Source organism: Chiloscyllium punctatum, chromosome 3 (genome assembly GCF_047496795.1).
Source record: "Chiloscyllium punctatum isolate Juve2018m chromosome 3, sChiPun1.3, whole genome shotgun sequence".
NCBI classification, from domain to species: domain Eukaryota; kingdom Metazoa; phylum Chordata; class Chondrichthyes; order Orectolobiformes; family Hemiscylliidae; genus Chiloscyllium; species Chiloscyllium punctatum.
Window position 1 is genome coordinate 95,748,815 of NC_092741.1, and position 20,640 is coordinate 95,769,454.

At 41.9% G+C, this 20,640-nt stretch overlaps 1 protein-coding gene across 1 annotated transcript in view; it reads right to left on the minus strand.

The window, feature by feature from the left end:
* Positions 1-20,404, minus strand: part of cyp39a1 (cytochrome P450, family 39, subfamily A, polypeptide 1) — a 45,293-nt gene extending 24,889 nt beyond the window's left edge. The window contains exons 1-4 of the mRNA XM_072556959.1: positions 20,109-20,404; positions 12,325-12,460; positions 10,327-10,501; positions 9,256-9,405 (exon numbers count right to left, since the gene is read on the minus strand). Coding sequence (XP_072413060.1) covers positions 9,256-9,405; positions 10,327-10,501; positions 12,325-12,460; positions 20,109-20,318 — 671 coding nt within the window. The 5' untranslated portion in view covers positions 20,319-20,404. The remainder of the gene's footprint in view (positions 1-9,255; positions 9,406-10,326; positions 10,502-12,324; positions 12,461-20,108) is intronic.
* Between the last annotated feature and the right edge of the window lie 236 nt (positions 20,405-20,640).

The following is a 20,640-nucleotide window of genomic DNA, read 5'->3' on the forward strand; positions in this document are numbered from 1 at the left end:
AAAACTGTAGCTGTAAGGAAAGATGGCAGGATAATTTTCTTTGCAACAGAAGCTAAAAGGAGGTTTGACTGAGATGATGTCATGTACACATGCAGCAGTAGGTCAATACTGGCAATGGGATGATCATGTACTCTGCTCAATCACTTTGAGGGCAGTTAGTTTTGAAGGTCAGAACTTTGCCAAAACAATTGTAAATATTTCACTCAAAATTATTTAATTGTAAAGTTAAAAGTTGAGACTAACACAAAATGCTGTCATTGGATTGTGCTGTCCACATTCCATAAGACATAGGAGTAGGAGCAGGCCATTCAGCTCATTGAGTCTGTTCTGCCATTCGATGGGATGATGGCTAATCTGATAATCCTCAACTCCAATTTCCTGTCTTTTCCCCATATCACTCAATACCCTCACTGATTAGTCATACCTATCTCAGCCTTGAATATACCTAAATATCCAGCCTTGACAGCTTTCTATAGTAAAGAATTCCACAAATTCATTGCTTGCAGATAAGAAATTATTCCTTCAAAGATGTTGCTCATGTCCCCCTACACATTAACAGCACAGAGGTGGAACGAGTGGAGAGTGTCCAGCTCTTGGGAGTGGTCATCCACAACAAGCTTTCTTGGACTCTTCATGTGGACGCACTGGTTACAAAGGCCCAACAACATCTCTTCTTCCTCAAGCAGCTGAGGAAATTTGGCATGTCAGCAAATACCCTTGCCAATTTTTATAGGTGCGCCATCGACAGCATTCTGTCTGGATGTACCACTACCCGGTATGGCAACTGTACCATTCAAGATCGGAGACGGTTACAGAGAGTGGTGAACTCGGCCCGGACAATCACAAAGGCCAACCTCCCATCTATGGAATCCATCTATCAGGCCTGCAGTCAAAGAAAGGCCGCCAGCATTCTCAAAGACCCATCCCACCCTGGCAATGCTTTTCTACAACCTCTACCATCAGGGAGAAGGTACAGAAGCCTGAACACACGCACCAGGCGGTTTCATAATAGTTTCTATCCTACCGTTGTTAGAATACTGAATGGATTCACAAACTCTTAACATTCGTCTGAATCTGTGTTTTTGATTTTTGCCGCTGTTTACCTATTATTTACTTATTGATGCTACTTAGCTCTGTGATCTGCCTGCATTGCTCGCAAGACAAAGCTTTTCACTGTGCCTTGATATACATAACAATAATTCAATTTTCTCTGTCTTACGTTCTTAGGATAAGGGGTAGCAAATTTAAAACAGAGTTGAGGAGAAACTACTTCTCCCAAAAGGATTGTGAATCTGTGGAACTTGCTAGGACAGTGAGTAAATTTAAGGAGGAGTTACACAGGTTTTTAATTGGTAATGGGTTGATGGGATATGAACAGAAGACAGGAAAATGGGGGTAATGAGCATATCAGCCATGATTGAATGGTGGAGCAGACTCAATGAGCCAAATGGCTTAATTCTGCTCCTACATCTTATGAATTTATGAACTTCTAAGGGCAACTTCTAAGGGAAATAGACTCTCCTACAAGGAGAAATAACCTTTCTGCATCTTTCCAGTCAAGTAGCCTAAGAATCTTGTATACTCCGACAAGTACTGGCCCAAACTACTCAACCTCTCTTCCTAACACTCTCCAAACCTGAGTTCAAACTAGGAAGCTTTCTCTGAACTGTCTATAATACCAGTATTTCCTTAGATAAGGGACAAACTGTTCACCATATTCCAGCTTTCTGACTAATGTCTTGTATTATTTAAGCAAGGTTTCCCTAACTTTACACTCCATTTCCTATGAATAAAAGCCTAAATTTCATTTACCTTCTTTATTAATTGCATGCTTGTTTTTTAAAGTTATACATAAAGACTGCTTGATGCCTTTGTACTATCACTTTCTCCATTTAAATAACAACCAGCTCCCCTTTTCTTCCCGTCAAAGTGTATAACCTCATATTTTCCCAGCTTGTATTCCAACTGCCAAGTTTTGTCCACTCACTTAACTGTCAATAACCCATCTGTAGGCTCTGTCAGCCTCACTACATAATTTCCCACCTACTTTTGTGATATCCACAAACTTGAATCTTGTATATGGCCTCGGTACTGATTCCTGTGGTACTCTACTCATTACAGAATGCCATTTTGAAAATATGCCCCATCCCAACTCTATACTTTCTATTAATCCAATCCTCCATCTGTTGGTTTTTTTAAACATCCTTTGCCACATGCTTTGTGTTTTTCCTTCAATTTCATCCTGTCAAGCCTTCTTTTGTTCCTATTTCTTATGGTCTTATACCCTTAACTTTCCTAGTTTACCATGGTTGGTTTACCCCCTTTTCTAGAATCCTTCTTTCTCACTGGGATATATATTTGCTTTCTACAAGTAACTATTTTCTGAAACGTCCGTCATTTTTCCTCAATAATCTTCGTTGCCAACCTCATTTCTCAGTCCATTCCAGCAAGCTCTATGCTTGTTCTTTATAAATTTCCCTCATTTAAGCTTAGCACAGTTGTTTCTGTCCAAAATTCCTCCCTCTCAAACTGAATGCTACATTTTATCACATTTCGTAGGAGATCTTTCACTCTGATATCATTATTAAATCTGCCTCATCATATAACACCAAATCTGAAATAGCTCAATCCCTGGTTGTATCCACTATATATGGTTCTAGAAAATTGTCCAAAACACACACTATGAATTCCTCCTCAGGCGCTACCTTTGCCAATCTGATTATCCCAATTTATATGAAGATCAAATTGTCCCATGAATAATGTACCACTTTTGTTACATGCCCTTATTATCTCCTAATTTATTCTGAATCCTACTAAATAGCTACTTTTCAAGGTCTTTGTAATACGTCTACTAATGTCATCTTCCCCTTTTCATTTCTTACCTCCACTCATAATGAATCTTCTGATTCAAAATCATTTCTTGCTGTTGTACTTATTCCATCTGGTACAAGCAATACCACCATACCATGCTCTCTTTGCTGCCAGTCCTTTCAGAAAACCATAGTTAGTTCCCAGTTTTAATTTCTTAGAACCATGTCTCCATAATTGCTAGAGGACCTTACCCATTTACCTGTATTTATGCAGTTAGTTCATTTATTTTATTCCAAATTCTACATGATTTCAAGTAAAGACCCATTAATTTTGCATTTTTGTTATTTTTTTCCCCCTTTGATCCCATTTCTTGATATCTTTCTATGACCCTTCCTATCCAACTCTAGGCATCACTATCCAAGTAGCTGCTCTGTAATGCTGTCATATCCTCTTGCTTTGTGAGCCTACATTTCCTCTCTCTGAAATGATCCCCCCAATTAGTTCAAAGCCCTCTCTAAAGCCTTCTTTATTTGATTTGCCAACGTCAGCAAAATCTGAATAACAATCTCTGACTTCCATGCACTCAAGGTCACTTGAGATTTGTTTCAAGTTCAGCAACAGGAGCTCTTCTGTAACTGTTCTGTTTCTACATATTTGAACATTGATAGGGAGCATTGAGAAACTGCTTGCTAAACCGTTCCACCTGTCTTGAAACAGCAGCTTCGATTGCATGCAGTTAAAATGGCAATAAGAACTGGGTAGAAGGTATGTGTCATTGGCCACTAATTATAATAATCTGATTTGAACCCTTCAAACATTGTGCTTACACCGGGCAGGAGAGGACTGCAATATCCCTGAGTGACAGAGAATGGAAGTACCACAGTTTAAACAATTCAGCAATAAGTTCTGGAGGATGAGTTTCTGGAGTGTGCTAAGAATGGTTCTCTAGGTCAGTATCTCTATGAGCTAACTACAGGACATGCTATTTTAGATCTAGTGTTATGAAATGAAAAAGGCTAATTAACAGTCTTGTAAAAAAGTCTTGAGGGATGAGTGACCATAATATGAAAAAAATTTACATTACACTTTTGCAAGTGAAGTCGTTCATTCTGAAGCAAAAGATATTAAATTTGAACAAGCGAAATTATTGAAAGCATGAGGCACAAGTTGGCTGAGGTAATTGCAAGATTACATTAAATAGCATGACAATGTATAAGCAATGGATATTCTTTAAAAATTATATGACTTACATGAACTACGTAGTCTGTCAAAGTACAAAAACTCAAAAAATGCAGTCAACTCTAACTAACAAAGAAATTTAGAATTGACAAGATTAAAAGGGGAGACCAATAAAGTTGCCAGAAATAGCAGTAATTCTGAGGATTGGGAGGTTTACAGAAAATAAAGGAGTACCAAGAAACTAATAAAGAAAGAGAGTGTAGAATATGGATGATATCTAGGAAAATACACAAAAGGGACCTAAGATCCTCTAGAGATATGTAAAAAAGGAATGTTTGGTTAAAACAAATGTGGGTTAATTACAGGCAGAAACAGGAGAATTTATAATGGGAAATAGAGAAATGGCACAGAAGCTAAATTAATACTTTATGTCTGCTGTCATAGAAGACACTAGACATCTCCCAGAATTAGAGATCCAAGAGGCTAGGTAGAAATAGAAGTTGAAGAAAGTTAATTAGATTAGATTAGATTAGATTAGATTACTTACAGTGTGGAAACAGGCCCTTCGGCCCAACAAGTCCACACCGCACCCGCCGAAGCGCAACCCACCCTACATCTACCCCTTACCTAACACTACGGGCAATTTAGCATGGCCAATTCACCTGACCTGCACATCTTTGGAGTGTGGGAGGAAACCGGAGCACCCGGAGGAAACCCACGCAGACACGGGGAGAACGTGCAAACTCCACACAGTCCGTCCCCTGAGGCGGGAATTGAACCCGGGTCTCTGGCGCTGTGAGGCAGCAGTGCTAACCACTGTGCCACCGTGCCGCCCACCAATTAGTATTAATATTAGTAAGAATATTATTCTGGAGAAATGAATGGATCAAAAATGGAATAAATCACTCGGCCTTAATGGTCTATATTCCAGAGTGTTGAAGGAGTTGGCTATATAAATTCAATTTGTTGATGATTGTCTTCAAAGTTCTACAGATTCTGGAATAATTCCTGAAGATTGGAAGGTATCAAATGTCACCCCACTATTTAAGAAGGGAGTGAGAAAGAGAAAATAGGGAACTACAGACCTGTTAGCTTTACATTAGTAATAGGAAAAATGCTAGGATTTATTATAAAGAATAGAATAAATAGACACCTGGTTGATAACAATCTGATTGGGCATAGCCAACATGGGTTTGCACATGGAAATCATATTTGACAAATATTTTGGATTTTGTTTTGAAGACTTTATTCACAAAATTGACAAAGGACAGCTGATTGACATAGAATACTAAGATTTTCAGCATTCTTTTGATAAAGTTCCGCAGAGGAGGCTGGTTATAAAAAATAAAGAACATGCTATAGAATGCAATGTACTGGCATGGATAAATGATTGGCTAACAGACAGAAAGCAATACAAATAAATGGTCAGTCTCACACCGATTAGTTGTGACCTAGTGGGTTACTGCAAAGTTCAGTACTTGGACGTTGACTGTTCACAAAATATATCAATGATTTTAAGTTGGGGACCAAAGGTAATATTTTGAATTTGTGGATAATTCAAAGCTAAGTGTGTTATGAGAAAAATATAAAGTGATATCAGGGGGTTTCAGACAGGCTTAGTAAGTGGACAAGAACATAAAAATGGCACATATTGTGGAAAAATGTAAGGATATCCATTTTTTGGAGAAATAGTTGTGGAAAGTATTTTTCAAATTGTAACAGATTGGAAAATGTAGATGTAGTAAAGGATCTAGGTCTCCTTGTCGATAAGTAATTGAAGGTGACATGGTTGCCACAAGCTAGTAGGAAGGGTAATAGAATACTAGCCTTAATTGTAAGAGGATTTGATTACGGGGTAGTGAAGTCTTGTTTCAATTGTACAGGAGCTTGTTTAGACCAGACGTGGAGTACTGAGTGCATTTCTGATCTCATCTCAAGAAAGATATGATTGCTATAAAGGGAGTGCAAGGAAGGTTCACCTGACTTGTTCCTGAGATTGTGGAACTATCCTATGAGGAGAGATTGGATAAACGATCTGTATTCTCTAGAGTTTTGAAGAATGAGGGGTGATCTCATTGAATCTTATAAAATACTTAAAGAAACTAACAGGTAAGATGTCTGTTATTTTTAAATTTAAAAATAATGGGCAAATCTTTGGAATTATCTATTACAGACGGTTGCAAAAACTCAAGTCTTTCTGTATATTTTGGGCAGAGATTCATAAATTTCTGATTTCCAGTGGAATACAGAGGTATTGAAGTATTCCATCAGCTATGATAGACTAGAATGTTGGAGCAGCTTGAGGGGCTGAATGGCCTGCTGCTATTCTTACGTTTCTATGAACCACCATTGCCACAGAATATGCTTGGATCGATGCTTGCTGCCTATGTATACTCCCTCAATGAAATTCAAACCAATCCAAATCACAATCCATCAAAATCCAAACCAGAGTCTTTGTGGACTATTTTTTGGTTCAACATTTAAACTTGAATAGGCTGACGGTGCCAGATCTGATGTCACTGTGTAGCAAAGCCTCATGATGGAAATTGTAGTTTCTTCATCTCTTTGGTGCTTATAGATGACAAATTGTGTAACTGATTTGTTTAGGATATTGTTTTACAGTCTCCCAGAATACTTTCTTTGGCCACAAAGATATTGATACCAATTCCTGTAGAATCATGGCCATTCCAGAAGGGTTAAAATCAACTAGGAGAAAGTGAGGACTGCAGATGTTGGAGATCAGAGCTGAAAAATGTGTTGCTGGAAAAGCGCAGCAGGTCAGGCAGCATCCAAGGAGCAGGAGAATCGACGTTTCAGGCATAAGCCCTTTTTCAGGAATGAGGAGGGTGTGCCAAGCAGGCTAAGATAGAAGGTAGGGAGGAGGGACTTGGGGGAGGGGCGTTGGGAATGCGATAGGTGGAAGGAGGTTAAGATGAGGGTGATAGGTCGGAGAGGGGGTGGGGGCGGAGAGGTCAGGAAGAAGATTGCAGGTTAAGAAGGCGGTGCTGAGTCCAAGGGTTGGGACTGAGATAAGGTGGGGGGAGGGGAAATGAGGAAGCTGGAGAAATCTGCATTCATCCCTTGTGGTTGGCGGAAGATGAGGCGCTCTTCCTCCAGGCGTCGTGTTGCCATAGTCTGGCGATGGAGGAGGCCAAGAACCTGCATGTCCTTGGCGGAGTGGGAGGGGGAGTTAAAGTGTTCAGCCACGGGGTGGTTGGGTTGGTTGGTGTGGGTGTCCCAGAGGTGTTCTCTGAAACGTTCCGCAAGTAGGTGGCCTGTCTCCCTAATGTAGAGGAGGCCACATCGGGTGCAGCGGATGCAGTAAATGATGTGTGTGGAGGTGCAGGTGAATTTGTGACAGATATGGAAGGATCCCTTGGGACCTTGGAGGGAAGTGAAGGGGGAGGTATGGGTGCAAGTTTTGCATTTCTTGCGGTTGCAGGGGAAGGTGCTGGGAGTGCAGGTTGGGTTGGTGGGGGGTGTGGACCTGACGAGGGAGTCGCAGAGGGAGTGGTCTTTCCGGAACGCTGATAGGGGAGGGGAGGGAAATATATCCTTGGTGGTGGAGTCTGTTTGGAGGTGGCGGAAATGACAAAGCATGATACAATGTATCTGGAGGTTGATGGGGTGGTAGGTGAGGACCAGTGGGGTTCCATCCTGGTGGTGCTTGGAGGGGCGGGGTTCAAGGACGGAGGAGCGGGAAGTGGAGGAGATGCGGTGGAGAGCATGCGGAGGGGAAATTGCGGTCTTTGAAGAAGGAGGCCATCTGGGTTGTTCGGTATTGCAATTGGTCCTCCTGGGAGCAGATGCGGCGGAGGTGAAGGAATTGGGAATATGGGATGGCGTTTTTACAGGGGGAGGGAGGGTGGAAGGAGGTGTAATCTAGGTAGCTGTGGGAGTCGGTTGGTTTATGGTAAATGTCCGTGTTGAGTCGGTCGCCGAGATAGAAATGGAGGGGTCTAGGAAGGAGAGGGAGGAGTCTGAGACGGTCCAGGTAAATTTGAGGTCAGGTGGAAAGTGTTAGTAAAGTGGATGAACTGTTCAACCTCCTCGTGGGAGCACGAGGTAGCGCCGATACAGTCATCGATGTAGCAGAGGAAAAGGTGGGGGGTGGTGCCAGTGTACCTGCGAAGATGGACTGTTCCACATATCTGACAAAGAGGCAGGCATAGCTGGGGCCTATGCGGGTGCCCATGTCTACTCCTTGGGTTTGGAGGAAGTGGGAGGATTGGAAAGAGAAGTTGTTCAGGGTGAGTACCAGTTCAGTCAGTCGAAGGAGGGTGTCAGTGGAAGGATACTGGTTGGTTCGGCAGGAAAGGAAGAAGCGGAGGGCTTTGAGGCCTTCGTGATGGGGGATGGAGGTGTATAGGGACTGGATGTCCATGGTGAAGATAAGGCATTGGGGACCGGGGAAGTGAAAATCATGGAGGAGGTGGAGGGCGTGGGTGATGTCCCGAACATAGGTGGGGAGTTCTTGGACTAAGGGGGACAGGACTGTGTCGAGGTATGCAGAGATGGGGCAGGAGCACACTGAGACAAGGGGTCGGCCGGGCAGTCAGGTTTGTGGATTTTGGGTAGGAGGTAGAAACGGGCGGTGCGGGGTTGTGGGACTATGAGGTTGTAGGCGGTGGCTGGGAGATCCCCTGAGGTGATGAGGTTATGGATGGTCTTGGAGATGATGGTTTGGTGGTGGGAGGTGGGGTCATGGTCAAGGGGGCAGTAGGAGGAGGTGTCCGCGAGCTGGTGTTTAGCCTCAGCAATGTAAAGATCGGTGGGCCAAACAGCCCTTTCATCAATCAAGGAGTTTAATTTAGATAAATATGAGGTGCTGCATTTTGGAAAGGCACATAAAGGCAACCACCTAATTATTCTAATCCTATTTGCCAGCATCTGGCCCATAGCATTACACACCTTGGCATCACAAGTGCACATCAAAATGTTTCTTAAATATCATGAGTGTTTCTGTCTCTACCTCCCCTACAAGCAGTGAGTTCCAGATTCTCATCACACTCTCGGTGAAAGATTCTTTTTCATACATTGCACCGAAACCTCCTGCCTCTTATCTTAAATCTATATCCTGTGGTCACTGATCCCTCCAAGGGAAAATGTTTCTTCCTGTACACCTTAACTATGCCCCTCATAATTTAAACATGTCAATTACCATTTTTCCAAGTTTGCAGCCAAAGTTGCAGGGATTAAGTAACAAAATTTACCACTTTCAACTCAAACTCTAAACACATACATCTTATAGAATGGATAATTTACCTCAGTAAAAATTCTGGCAATTGGGAACCAAATTCAAAATCTCTATCAAACTTCTGGAAGTGCTTCTCCATCTCCCTAAATGTACATCTATTAGTGAGACAGATGTCTCTTCCAAACAGGTTGTTCACCACTGCAGGATACATACTGTGCCTGAAAATAAAAGAAGAAGAATTTTTTGTACAAAGATTACATTATTTAGCTCCCCAAAAAATGTAAAATGTGAATAACATCCTATTTTTCATTGAAAGCAATCAAGGGTTGAGTTTGGTGTGATTTCACAGAAATTTAGTGAACAGACTATAACATCTTGCAATTCTCCTGTTAAGGTACTACTGGCTTTTTGTACATTACGTGGTAAAACAAGGGAAAATTCCCTTCATGAAGAAGATATTATCAAAGGTATTCAACTACTTGTTGACAAAATAAGTCAAAAGTATTTTCTCTGGGCTGTGGATCTTTCAGTGTCGAAAAATGTGGCACTGGAAAAGCATAGCAGATCAGGCAGCATCCGAGGTGCAGGAGAGTTGACGTTTCGGGCATAAGCCCTTCATCAGGAATGTAACAGGAAGGGCTTATGCCTGAAATGTCAATTCTTCTGCTGCTCAAATGCTTCCTGACCTGCTGTGCTTTTCCAATGCCACACTTCTTCACTCATCTCCAGCATCTGCAGTCCTCACTTTCTCTCTCTCTGGCTCTTTCACCATCTTGTGTCCTCAAAAGTATTGTTGCACTAGACAGAGTTTACAAAGAGTAATCACAAGGATGATTTTTTATTTAATATGGCTGTAAATGATCAATTCCAAGGTTAAGCTGTTTCTACTGTTATGACAAAATATGGAATGGTTTTATTACTACTCAGTTGCCATCCCTCACAGCGTACAGACACTCAACAACACAACATTTTGTTTGAAAAAATATAAAAGTATCTCCAATTGGGAGGAAAGTTAGTGTAACATTTATTTTTTAAAAATGAATTTTATGATATTAAGATACAAAAAATATGGAAGTAATTGTAATACACAAACTTTACAAGACATTTTTTAACACCAAATTGTAGTTGCAATCACCTACCAGATAAGGTCATACAAATTATCAACGCCTTTGGCTCCAAGGTACAGAAGACGTTCACAAAATTCGTTATAGAGATTAGCAGAGAACAAATGCAATCTGGGTGGAGCCAGTCTCGCTTTCAACATGTCATGAACTGGTGTATGGGTCTTATAAAAATTCTTTCTGCTAATTGAAGCTGTCAATAAATAATATAAACAACCATTAAACTTGGCATATTCATTCTATTTATTAAGTATTAGGAAGGTTTGGTCAAGATAGTTAGTAGATGTTTTTTGTATGGGCTTTCACAAAGTTCTTTTTCAAAATATTATCTACCTAATAGAGTTATTAGAAAAATTGAAGACCATGGGAGTACATGGAGAGTAATTAAATACAAAATCAGCTTATATACAAAAGGAAAAGGAAGAGACTAATGGTGAATAGTTATTTCTCAGACTGGAATGAAATATACAGTAGTATCCCTTGGGGATCAGTAGGAGGACCATTGCTCTCACCAATGTATATTAATCACCTGGTCATGCATACGTAGAGCATTATTTCAAAGTTTTCAAGGTGACACAGAATCAAAAGAGATTGGTAACACAACCTCCTTAGCTTGCCCAACAGAAAAATCACATCATAAATTAGGATTTGATTAGATTCCCTACAGTTTGGAAACAGGCCCTTCAGCCCTACAAGTCCACAACAACCCTTTGAAGAGTAACCCACCCAGACCCATTTCCCTCTGACTAATGCACCTAACACTATGGGCAATTTAGCATGGCCAACTCACCTGACCTGCACATCTTTGGACTGTGGGAGAAAACCAGAGCACCCAGAGGAAACCCACTCAGACACAGGGAGAACATGCAAACTCCACACAGACAGTCGCCCAAGGCTGGAATTGAACCCAGGACCCTGGTGCTGTGGGGCAGCAGTGCTGACCACTGAGCCACCGTGCTGCCCCGTTATGGTTTGCAACTCTCATATAATCAAGAATGCTACCATAAGGAGAAGTGTAAAGTAGAACATTTTTGTAGGAAGAAAAAATAAAGGAAATATAAACTAAATGGTGTAATTTTTAAATAATGCAGGAACCCAGAGACCTGGGAATGCCTATGTAAAAATCTTTGAAGGTCAATTGAAGAATGCTGTTAAAAAGGCATACAGGCTTCTTATTTTTGGAGTATGTAGCAAGGACATTATGCTGAATTTCTATAAAAGACTGGTTAGATTCCAGTTTGAGAATTGGCCAATTTCTCACACAAATTATAGGCAAATTTTACAGGGCCACCTCATTCCAAGTGAGATCCAATCAGCCCACTCACCTGCCTCACAGGTTATTCCCCCACGTGGTGGATGAGACTTCAGGCTGTCCACCCGATCAAGGCCCCTAATGAGCTGGTGGGGAGGGGGGGGGGGTGGCGGCGGGGCGGTGGGTGGGGGGCGCAAGAGAATTAAAGAAGCTCAGGTGTTTCATTGGAATAAAGTAGGCCACATGAAGTTGCAGTGTTGGTGGTTTTGAAAAAGCACTGAGAAGATGGATGTGACAAAACTGGGTAAGCAACTTTACCTTTTTGGTAAAGGAAGGCACAGTAGAAGCTAAAAAGCTGCAAAAGAATGTACAACCTGGTCAGATCTTGGTTGAGAAGTAAGTGCCAGATCTCTCGAAAGAATGTATTTACCTGGTTTAGTTGTGTATGACAGAAGCAAGTAAAGAAATTTAAAATGTTGAGATATGGGAGTAAATCAATCTTTGGTGAGAGATGAGGACATATATAATTCAGAAGGAGTATTGTCAGGAAAAAGTGGTAATATGACCCCATGTTTGCACCTTCCTGTTGGCCTCTATAACACAAACTGGCCCAATTTCCCCTTCCTTCTTGCTACACACAAAGATTGTGGTAGAACTTGGGTTAAACTGCTCTAATAAAATCTGAAAGTTTTGAGTGACTGAAATGAATATTCTGATTACGGAAATCTTGAACGCTTAGTTACACTTTCCAACTTATTCCTTACCGGTACGCCATACAGCTTCTTGTACTGCCTCTTGAAAGTCAACATCTTTAGATTTAAAGAATATCTCAAAATCTTCCTCCTCTGTGATAAAAGTGAGTCTCTTCCCAGCAGCTACCACAGTAAAAACTGCTCCGTACTAGGAATTAAAGCATTTTATACGTAATGAATGAACACCATCTGAAAACTTTCTTCATATTATACAATTAATAGATATACAATAGGAAAATTTCCTTTAACTTATCCTGTCTTTTAGGACTTTGCGAACTAATTCAGCACATGCAAGAAGGTTCTTGCTCAGTTCATGATCCGAGCCATGAATTTAAACTGAGCCTCCTGTTTTCCTGAAAGCAGAAATCCTGGTTAATTTTGATTATTGCCTTTCTAGCCCAGGCTTGCAGAGGATAATATAGCATTTTTTAAAAAATTCCTTTGTAGGCTGTGGGTGTCATTGGCTGGCCAGCATTTAGAACATAGAACAATACAGTGCAGAACAGGCCCTTCAGCCTTTGATGTTGCACCGACCTGTGAACTATTCTCAGCTTGTTCCCCTACACTATCCCAAAATCATCCATTTGATTATCTAAGGATTGTTTAAATCTCCCTAATGTGGCTGAGTTGACTACATTAGCAGGTAGGGCATTCCACATCCTTACCATTCTCTGCACAAAGAACTTGCCTCTGACATCTGTCTTAAATCTATCACACCTCAATTTGTAGTTATGCCCTCTCGTACAAGCTGACGTCATCATCCAAGTCTTTCACTGTCTACCCTTTCTAATCCTCTGATCATCTTGTATCTCTATCAAATCCCCCCTTCGCCGCCACCTTTCCAATGAGAACAGACCCAAGTCTCTTAGCCTTTCCTCATAAGAACTTCCCTCCAGACCAGACAACATCCTGGTAAATCTCCTCTGCACCTTTTCCAATGCTTCCACATCCTTTCTGTAATGGGGCGACTAGAACTGCACACAATATTCCAAGTGTGGCCGCACTAGTGTTTTGTATAATTGTGGCTCCGGAACTCAATCCCTCTACCAATGAAACCTAACACGCTGTATGCCTTCTTAACAGCACTATCCACCTGGGTGGCAACTTTCAGGGATCTATGTACATGGACTCCAAGATCCCTCTGCACATCCACACTACCAAGAATCTTTCCATTGACCCAGTACTCTGCCTTCCTCTTATTCTTCCCAAAGTGCATCACCTCACATTTAGTGGCATTGAACTCCATTTGCCACCTCTCAACCCAATTCTGCAGTTTATCCAAATCCCCCTGCAACCTGTAACATTCTTCCACTACTCCACTGAATTTAGTGTCGTCTGCAAATTTACTAATTCATCCACCTATGCCTGCGTCTAAGTCACTTATAAAAATGACAAACAGCAGTGGTCCCAAAACAGATCCTTGTGGCACACCACTAATAACCGGACTCCAGACTGAATATTTTCCATCAACCACCACTCGTTGCCTTCTTCCAGAAAGCCAGTTTCTAATCCAAACTGCTAAATCACCCTCCAGTCCATGCCTCTGCATTTTCTCCAACAGCCTACCATGTGGAACCTTATCAAAGGCTTTACTGAAGTCCAAGTATACCATGTCAACTGCCCTACCCTCATCTACATGCACGGTCACCTTCTCAAAAAAACTCAATGTGGTTTGTGGGATATGACCTGTCCTTGACGAAACCATGTTGAATATCTGAAATCAAATTGTTGCTTGCTAGATGATTATAAATCTTATCTCTCACAATCCTTTCCAAACAGAAGTAAGGCTCACTGGTCTATAATTACCTGGGTCATCTCTACTGCCCTTCTTGGAAAAAGGGCACAACATTTTCAATCCTCCAGTCCTCAGGTACTAAACCTGTAGACAATGATGACTCAAATATCAAAGCCATAGGCTCTGCTATCTCTTCCCAGAGGATAAATCCCACCTAGCCCAGGGGACTTATCTACTTTCACTCCTTCTAGAACTGATAACACCTGTGCATAACTAACCTCTATCCTTTTCTAGTCTAATATCTCGTACCTCATCCTTCTCCTCTACAATATTCTCCTCTTCTTGAGTGAACACCGATGAGAAATGTTCATTTAGCACCTCTCAGATCTCTACAGGGTTCACATTCAATTTCCCACTTTTCTTTGATTGGCCCTATTCCTACCCTAATCATCCTTTTATTCCTCACATACCTATAGAAAGCTTTAGGGTGCTCCTTTATTCTATTTGCTAAAGACTGCTCGTGTCCTCTCTTTGCTCTTCTTAACTCTTTCTTTAAATCTTTCCCATCTGATCTGTAACTCTCCATCGCCTCATCTGTACCATCTTTCCTCATCAACACATAAGCCTCTTTCTTCTTAACAAGAGATGCAATTTCTGCAGTAAACCACGGTTCCCTTACCTTAACACTTCCTCCCTGCCTGACAGGGACATATCTATCAAGGACATGCAATATCTGTTCCTTAAACCAGCTCCACATTTCCATTGTCCGCACCTCCTGCATTTTGCTACCCCATTCTATGCATCCTAATTCTGGCCTAATCACATTATAATTGCCTTTGCCCCATCGATAACTGTGGCATGTACCTATCTCTTCCATCGCTAAACTAAACGTAACTGAATTATGGTCACTCTCTCCAAAGTGCTCACCTATAACTAAATCAAATACCTGGTCTGGTTCATTACCAAGCACCAGATAGAGTGTGGCCTCCCCTCTTGTCGGCTCATCCCTAGTTGCCCTAGGGATGGTGGTGATGAGCTGCCTTCTTGAACCACTACAGTCCATCTGTTGTGGGTTGACCCACAATGCTATTAGGGAAGGAATTCCAGGATTTTGACCTAGTGACAGTGAAGGAATGGTGATTATAGTTTCAAACCAGGATGGTGAGTGGCTTGGAGGGGACCTTACAGGTGATAGTGTTCCCATGTATCTGCTGCCCTTGTCCTTCTAGGTGGAAGTGGTCTTGAGTTTCGAAGGTGCTATCTGAGGATCTTTAATGAAATTCTGCAGTTTAACAATAACAATATAAATTCATGTAGTACCTTTTTAATGTAATCAAACATCCTAAGGCACATAACACGAGTGTTACATATCATAATATGACAATAAGGAGATTTAGGTTAGAAGATCAAAAGCTAGATTTTGAGAAATGTTTTACAGGAGAAAAGTGAGGTAAACAGGTAGAGAGGCTTTGGGAGGGAATCCAGAGCTTGATGCCTGGGGTGAAGAGGTCATAACCAGCGATGGTACCACAATTGCAATCTGAGATATTCAAGAGGCCAGGATTAGAGCACTACAAGTACCTCACATTATTCTGGGGCTGCAGAAGATTACAAATAGAACAAGGGACAGGCCCAAGATGGATTTGCAAGCAAGAAGGATAATTTTAAAATCAAAATGTTGCTTGACAGGAATGTAACTCTGCCAATGTAAATAAGGGAGAATTAGACTTGATATGAGTACAACATGGGAGACTCCAGTGAAGAGAAAACAGAAACATGATTGAGGATTTGAGCAGATGATGAGGTGAGGCACAGGATAATATTATGGAAGTCAAAATAGGTGGTGGCATGAATACATGTGCAAAAAATTCCCCATTACATATAACACCAAGAGAGCAAATAGGCTGTTTTACCCTTAGACAACTGTCGGAAAGAAAGATTAAGGTAGAAGTGAAGAAGTAAGAATTTGGAGCAAATATGGTTCAAAATTCCCAATACTTAACAGCTACAAATTTCAGCTCCATCAGTACTGAATTGGGGTAAACAGACTGATAACAGTGCAGTAGAGATAGGTGGTGGTGAGATAGAACTGGGTATCATCAATATACATCTGAAAACCAATCTTGTGAATCCTGATGATGTTGCTGAGGGACAATGTGCAAGAGAAATATGAGGGGTTCAGGATGAATCCTTAGGGGACAATAGTGGTGCAGGAGAGGAAAGTGAAGCCCAATCTTTTTTGCAAGGGGAATGAAATATGAAAGTGTTGTTACAACTGTAGAGGGCACTGGTGGGGCTTTCCTGGAGTACTGCATACAGTTTTAGTCTCTTTGAATGAAGATCTACTTGCATGAAAGGCAACTCCGGTCACTAGGTTGATTCCTAGGGTGCAAGAACTGTTTTGAGAATACATTTTAAGGACAAAAGAATAACAAGGGAGAGAATAAGATCCCTTAAAGATCAGCAAGGCCACCTATGTGTGGAACAGTAGGAGATTGGTGAGATACTAAATGAGTATTTTGCATTAATGTTTACAGTTGGGAAGGACATAGAAGCCAGAGAACTTGGGGGAATAAATAATGATATCTTGAATACTGTCCACATTACAGAGGAGGAGCTGCTGGACTTTTGAAAATGCACAAAGGTAGATAAATCTCCAGGATCAGATCAGGTGTACCCTGGAACTTTAGGGGAAGTGAGGAAAGTGATTGCTGGGCCCCTTGCTGAGATATTTGATTCATCAACAGCTACAGCTGAGTCGGCAGAAGACTGAAGGTTGACAAACGCAATGTTACTATTTAAGAAAGGTGGTAAGGAAAAGCCAGGGAACTATTGACCAGTGAGCCTGACATCAGTGGTTAAGTTATTGGAGGCGATTCTGAGTGATAGGATTTACAGTGGAAACTCAAATGTGATGGGCGGGCACTATTTCGTTAGGATAATCGATTATTAGGAAAATCGATTAAATGCCTTACTTCTGGGGCTCAAAGTTTTAAAGTCTGCTCCCTACTCAGGAGACTGCAACAGCACAGCATGAGACCCCGCCCTGCAACCTGATCCAACATCGCCCTATTCCCCAGCACAAAGCACGTGAGTACCCGCCCCAACCCAGTCCAAACCCGCCCCTTGCTTCCAACCCCACCTCCCAACTCTGTTCAACCCCGTACCCCACTCCCAAACCCATCCCCCAACCCGGTTCAAACCCGCTCCCCCAACCCGGTTCAACCCTGTCCCCCACCCCCCAGCACAAAGTGTGTGAGCCCCCTGTCCACCCCCACCCCTCTCTGGGGCATCTGGACAGCATACCAACAACAACGCTGCTGCCTTTGTGGGGTAAGTCTCCAAATAGCACAAAGATGCACACACACACAGCCACAAACAACTTTTTGCTGCAAATTTTTCACAGGTTCTATGTTTCCCCTGTACCGGACAATGTTGGAGAGATTATTCCAGGGAGGCAGGGAGGGGGCGTTAGGGTACACTCCTCTGTAGAACTCCAGGGAACGTGTTGAGAGAGGGTGGGAGGTCAGTCATTTGGAGACTCTGCCTGTTTAATCACTGTAAACAAATGACGCTATCACTGCTGGAAACATGTCTTTGATGTAATGTTTCTATCGGGACCTCCATCTTCTTCAGATAATCCAATTTTTGGATAATTAGTATTTGAATAATCGAGTTTCCTCTGTACACTTATTCGGAAAGGCAAGGACTGATTAGGGAGAGTCAACATGACATTGTGTAAAGGAAATCATGTCTCACTAACTTGATTTGAGTTTTTTTTAAGTGATCAAGAAGATTGACGAAGGCAGCGTGGTGAATCAGTTCTGCAGTTATCAAAGTTTGAACCTATCAGTTAAGTCCCATGAAATTAACTGTCCAAAGTGAAGGGTCCCAGGGAATCACCTGTCAGAGGTTCAAACTTTATGGGCAATTCCCACAAAGTCTTATTGATCTTGAATGTTTCCTCTAATTTGTTTCGTTTAGTGATGACCAAGGTGTTATCCATGCAGCGGACCCAAAGTTTGGGTTGGATGGTTGGCAGAGCTGTTTGTTAGAGTTTCTGCATTGCTGCATTGGTGGCATAAAATTCACTAAAAAGGAGGAAGACAACAATAAACTGCCATTCCTAGATGTCACAATAGAGCGAACTGCCAATGGGAACTTCAAACCAACATTTACAGGACCAAATATTGAACTACAGAAGCAATCATCCTGACATCCACAAACGAAGCTGCATCAGAACGTTATTTCAACAAGCCAACACACACTGCAGCACAAAGGAACTACGCAGAGCAGGGGAAAATCACCTATACTGTGTATTCAAAAAGAATGAGTACCCAATGAACACGGTCCACTGATTTCTCAGCAACAAACCCAAACAAGCAGACAAAACACGTCCAGAACCCTAGCCACTCTCCCCTACATCAAAGGCATCTTGGAAATGACTGCCAGACTACTCAGAGCCCTTGGCATCAGGGTAGCCCACAAACCCACTAACTAAAACAGCAGCTAATGAACTTGAAAGACCCTATACAGACAAGCAAAACAAATGTCATTTACAAAATACCATGCAAGAACTGTAACAAATACTACATTGGACAAATAGGCAGAAAACTAGCCACCAGGATACATGAACATCAATGAGCCACAAAATGACATGACCCTTTCTCACTAGTATCCTTACATACAGATAAGGAAGGACACCACTTCGACTAGGACAACACATCCATCTTAGGCCAAGCCAAGTAGAGACATGCATGAGAATTCCTAGAAACATGGCATTCCAGTCAGAACTCTATCAACAGACACACTGAGTTAGACCCCATCTACCACTCCCTCAAAAAAAGAACAGAAATGACATCACCACAGGAAATGACAACATCAACCCAAAGAAACCCAAACATATAAATAGGGTGACGAACCATCTGGAAATGAACCTTCCAGCTCAGCAAGCAAACCTACATCCTGAGTCCAACAAGTTTATTTGAAAGCATAAGCTTTCAGAGCGTTGCTTGTTCGTCAGGTGAAGAGACAAAGGAGCAGCAATCTGAAAGCTTGTGATTTTCAAATAAACCTGTTGGACTGCAACCTATGTTGTGTGACTTCTGACTTTGTTCTCTCCAGTCCAACACTAGCACCTCCACATTACAATTCCTACAAAGTCAGTGTGTGGGTCTTATCCAGCGCACATGTTGGGTCAGACATACCATATTGATAATCCAGAGACAAGATGATCTGGACCATAACAGACCAGAAGACACAGAACAGAAATAGGCTATCAAATCAGCTCTTCTATTCAATGAGATCATAGTTAACCTAATCATCCTCAATTCCACTTTCCTACTCTTTCCCAATGATTCTTTTACTGATTAAAAATGTTTCTGGGTCTGTGTAAAGATCTGTAGCTCGGGTGCCAGTTGTTGTGGTTATGGGGATGTTCTCCGAGCTGAGAAGTAGATTTGCAGACGTTTCACCCTCTCTGTAGGTGACATCTTCAGTGCTTTGTGGCCTCTTGTAAAGCGCTGCTGTACTGTCCTCTGGAATTTATTTGGTTAGTTGGCAGTAGGAGCAATATACAAACGTTGACGCTCTTGTGGCACAGTAGTAGTGTCCCTACTGCTGATCCAGGAGGACAGGGTTATACTCCACCAGCTCCAGAGGTGTTCAGTAACATTTCTGGACAGGTTATTTAGAAAACATGGGAACATAAAAGTTGGTACCTTCGTGATTTTGGACACGTCCCCGTGAGGCAATGTCATTATTAACTGACCCAGCAGAGGGACTTGTGAGGCGCAGTAAACAACAAATCTATGTACAAATGTTAGGCTCCGTTTTGGTAAGATTAACTGAAACAAAATCATAGTTTGTCTTAGTGAGATACTTGACGATGCTTTATATCAGAAATCAAGCTGCTTGTATCATTAGAAATTAAAAGTAGCAAATGCAATCTTCTCATCCAAGTTTAACCGGATTGGCGGCGACACCTACAGTCAACAATGTGATTATTGTTTGTAAATTGATGGAGACATTTTGTTTAAATGGTGATACTTGGGATTTTTACCTGTGCTCTGGCTTGTTCGATAAATTCAAGCGGAGCTTTTCCGAAGCGGATAGAAGCCCTGATCCAGGGAATCCAGCCGCTAATGCACGGAGGAGCCGATTGCTTGCCCGTCTCCCTCTGCTTCAACAGCCAGTGCAGTAGAGCCAGCAGCATGGAAAGCAAGAACATAACACAACTCACACTCGCCATTGCGACGCCAGCAGTTTGCATAGCCCCAGAGCGAGCTTAGGGCCGAGCCGCCCACAGCAGATGATTGACGGGAGAGTGGAGTACTTGCGGAAGGAAACCAACCAGATTCTGCAGAGCCAGCCTCCAGCTGAAAAAGCAGTCTCCTGCATACCATTACACAGCACTATTGGGGCATATTACTGAATTCGGAAAGATATTCCAAATGTGTCATTTTATTATCATATATAATCAAATAACCAAATAGTCTCAATTTCACCCGATTGTTAACCAGCAAAATCCCCGATCCACATTGGCACTGTCTCCAAACCTTCATGCTACCAAAATGGACCTAAACTCTCAGGAT